At 32.0% G+C, this 3,913-nt stretch overlaps 1 protein-coding gene across 1 annotated transcript; it reads right to left on the reverse strand.

The window, feature by feature from the left end:
* Positions 1–1,285: 1,285 nt before the first annotated feature.
* LOC107776845 (uncharacterized) lies at positions 1,286–2,996 on the reverse strand. The gene is made up of 4 exons (XM_075223980.1): positions 2,667–2,996; positions 2,432–2,561; positions 2,232–2,326; positions 1,286–1,919 (listed from the first exon to the last, which is right to left on the reverse strand). The coding sequence occupies exons 1-4, from the start codon at positions 2,821–2,823 to the stop codon at positions 1,420–1,422; spliced, it is 882 nt and encodes a 293-aa protein (XP_075080081.1). The 5' UTR covers positions 2,824–2,996; the 3' UTR covers positions 1,286–1,419.
* Positions 2,997–3,913: the final 917 nt, after the last annotated feature.

Here is a 3,913-nt window from a genome sequence, read left to right on the forward strand (position 1 = left end):
ATAAACGAACGACTATTCTGTTGTTCAAAGTATTCTGAATTAAAGTGTTTAAGATTATAAGGTAGAGTTCTTGGTTTAGTTGAATAAAATTATCCATAAGTAATATGTTTGTTTTCTTCTAAGATAATTAATTATTAAGAGTAAAAAAGAAAAAATATAATCAATTTTGTCTTGAACTTCTACAATGACAAATAATTTGAGACGACTATTTTTAATAATCACGACATGTATTATGAGACGGAGGGAGTATTAGTTAGAGGTATGAGAGTCCAATTACCTAAATACTAGTATTCTGCCGTTTTACTTTATGTACTAAGGTTAGAGTATAAGCGTAAAGTACTTAAAGGTCGTAAGTTTTTTTTCTTTAATCTAAATTCAAATATAAATTTTTAAAGTTATCTAAATAAAATTGGCATATCTAGAAACTATATAAACTATACTCATAGTACTATTTAATAATTTCAAAATACTTAAGAAAACTATAGTCAAAGAAGAACCTCGTTGACATCTCCAAATAGTAATGTTGTCACATAAATTAAAATGGAAAAATATCATTTATTTAATACAGCTAAGATTAGCAATCGGAGTGGACCATTTGAGCGAAGGTTGGTAGTAAAGTTTATAGACAAAGAGACTAATGATGCAGCTCCATCTGAGATAGAAACAATTTTAGCATGTGCTGGAAATAATTTAACAATGCCCTGACAATTATCTCAGTCTTAAGTCCTATGAGTGCATAATGTACATAAATATATTAGAATAAATAATTAATTTTTTAATATAATACAGTAGTTATCTTATATAGTGCATTTGGAACCTCGAAAACTAATGGTGTTGTGTTGCAAATGGCAACAGCTATGGGGTAAATCTAAAACATTCAATATATTTCTAACATTACTTCAAAGCCATTGGAGAAATTGGTTTAAATTTTGAAGGATAATGGTTGATATTTCCTTCCAGCCAAAGCCAGAGTGAGAATTTGAAGCTTATGTCGGTATTCTAGTCTTTTTAAGTTATTGAGTTATAAATTAGTAATAAATTAAACATATTCAATGAATTTCTTAAAATAAATATAAAGTTTGAATCAAAATTATTAGGTTCAGCCGAACCCGGAACCTACACACTAGCTCCGCCTCACATGTCAATGAAGAAAAGTAATTACGAACCAAGGCGACGAATTGAGCATTTAATTTTATTTCTGTAGTACAAACGTGGTATAATAACGAATATCAATTGCATGCAAAATCTTAAAATACACAAAAAACCTGAATAATCTGGTGAAAGTTGTAAATTTTTAAGAATTTAAAATTAAAAGCTCTCATATGCCATTCAGCAAAGGTTCTTACCGCCGTTCTCTCAAAAAATATTGTAAAATTAATGTATCAAAATCTTTTTGAAGGTTGAGGTATAAAAGAATTACTAAAAGAAAGGTTCTGTCCAGAAATTATCGGTCCAACATTGGTCAAAGGGTTCTGTCCGAAAATTGTCAATGGGTTTTGTCCAACTAAGTGGTTCCACTGAAGTGAAAATCGAAAGTTGTTCCATTGACCTGTTGTAATCTTCTTCAATCCAGTCCATTCCATTTAAAAGGGAACAATTCGAATATAAATCAGTTGGTGAAACCTCTACAGAAGTGTCAACGGCATTTACACTAGCAGATGGCACCTCTTTCACGTCACAGCCAGTTTCCTGTCCTGAAACTTTATAAGAAGATTGCTCATTTTGACATTCTACGGATTGTGACAATTCAGTAAATTGCTCTGTTGACGTTGATGAATTGGCATTTGTATTTGCGTGTTTCTTAAGATGAGCATGCCACTGGTTTTTTATATCGTTGTCTGAAAGAAACGAACTGTAAATTTCTGCTTTGTATATTTGATGAATGGAAAAATGTATGTTATCAAGTGTACAATCCCAAACTTATATACAGAAGAAATGTTTTAGGGCAACATCCTATATTGCCAAGTGGCAATGTCCTATTTGCTAGAATAAAGTTGCACATAAAAGAAATACAAAGATGGAGCAAATAATTAAATACAAAGGGTATGGGAAAAATACCTAAAATATAGTGTAGCATGTGTTGTACACTATTTTCTGGACATGGCAGACCCATAAGTGGGCCGGGTGACCAGGCCTAATTGTATAGACCACAATTAGGCCCAAATTATCAAACCCAATTAGGCCCAAATAATCAAACCCGTCCAAATACCAAACACACTCCTCACAGTCTCAAATCAAATTGTCTGCCTCAAACCCTTCTGGCTCAAACCCTTCGACTCCAACATTGTCCGATCTTCCTGGTAATTGTTCTGCAATGACTGACCATCTGTGCATGATTTGATACGTTAGGAATATCGATCCTTCAAAAAGTAATACTACAACTTAGTTTAGTTAATAATGTCGTGTACTATATATATTGGTGTAGAATTACCTGTTTCCGAGTTCATTGTGTAATTTAATAATTAGTTCCTCTTCTTCATGGCTATAATTCCCTTTTTTCAAACCAGGTCTCAAGTAATTCATCCATCTCAGTCTGCAGCTCTTTCCACATCTCATTTGACCTGAAAAATATCCAAAATAAAATAAGAACCTTCTCTTCCTATAAAAGATACTTAAGAAATAAGAAATAAAAACAATCAAAAAAGTTTGGGGCTCCATATTCTAACCAGCATATTTAGGCAATTGCAACCAATTCGAATGGCCATGTTTTTCAACAAAAGCTCTTAGTTTGTTGTCTTCTTCTTCACTCCATGCACCTTTCTTCATTCCATTTTTGTCAATAGATGGAGTTCTCACCATTTTCTTTGCAATTATAAGTACCATTCGATATCTCTCTCTTTGTTTTTTCAATTTGATTTCTTTACCTTAACTGTATCTGACTAACTTGCAGTCTTAAATTTCCGCTCTTATATGTGATTAGAGTGGACAACTGAAGACGTGTTTCTGATTAATTTATCCCTCAACTAAACCAAACAAAAAATTGTTTTGTTTTTAGAATAAACAAATAGAAACCCCCCCCCCCCCCCCCCCCAAAAAAAACCCCCCACTCCCAATTATATTGAATGTTGATAATTAATGTTTAAATTTCTTTACTCTACTGATAGGCAGCCATCAACTGAAGATCCAGTGAAGACGTGTAAATCGATTTCTTCATTGCCTCTGTTATTTACCTGAATAATATCTTTGCTTTTTATATACCCGTGAAATTAACCTTTGACATTTTTACTTGGTACATTTGTGACCTTTTGAAAAAGGTCCACGATAACTTGTCTATTTGTCGTTATTTTGGTCTATTGAATTGGTAAATTGAAAAGGACAACCGAAAGAAAAGTAGTCGTTTCCGTATTTACGATTAATTTAATACTCTTTTGGTCCCATTTTTTTAATATTTCTCTAAAACAATATAGTAACAATTTTCACTTTTGAAATATTCTTTAATCTTAGCATTTCCATTTTACCTTAATGACATGGCTTGTTGAGACAACTTAATATAAACCCATTCTTTTTATAAGAAAAGAAAAAAATGAAAAAGACAAAGCTCTTATTACCATCATATTAAAAATAATTTTGGTACTTACTATATACTTTATTTACATTAAAAAAAAATCTGAAACGTTTTGTGATTAGTCAACCACTTTCAAATAAGCGTAATGGAAGAGATGAAGTATAAGATAAGGAGCACACTAATAACCTGCTTGGCCAAGCTTCTTTTTGGCCAAAAGTGCTTCTTTTTTGTCAAAAGCACTTTTGGCCAAAAATTGAGGTATTTGGCCAAGCTTTTGGAAGGAAAAAAAGTGATTTTGAGGAGAAGCAGAAGCAGTTTTGGAGAAGCAGAAAAAAATAGTTTCTCTCCAAAAGCACTTTTTTGAGAAAAATATACTTATAGCCTGTTTGACCAAGCTTTTTTTTGGCC

This window comes from Nicotiana tabacum, chromosome 10 (assembly GCF_000715075.1).
Source record: "Nicotiana tabacum cultivar K326 chromosome 10, ASM71507v2, whole genome shotgun sequence".
NCBI lineage: Eukaryota > Viridiplantae > Streptophyta > Magnoliopsida > Solanales > Solanaceae > Nicotiana > Nicotiana tabacum.

Excerpts from the sequence above, each read along its gene's own strand:
- LOC107776845 (XM_075223980.1), bottom strand. The coding sequence starts at position 2,823 with ATGGTACTTATAATTGCAAAGAAAATGGTGAGAACTCCATCTATTGAC. Across the intron at positions 2,562-2,666 it reads GCAATTGCCTAAATATGCTG|GTCAAATGAGATGTGGAAAG; the intron begins GTTAGAATATGG and ends GATATTTTTCAG. Across the intron at positions 2,327-2,431 it reads CACAATGAACTCGGAAACAG|ATGGTCAGTCATTGCAGAAC; the intron begins GTAATTCTACAC and ends AATCATGCACAG.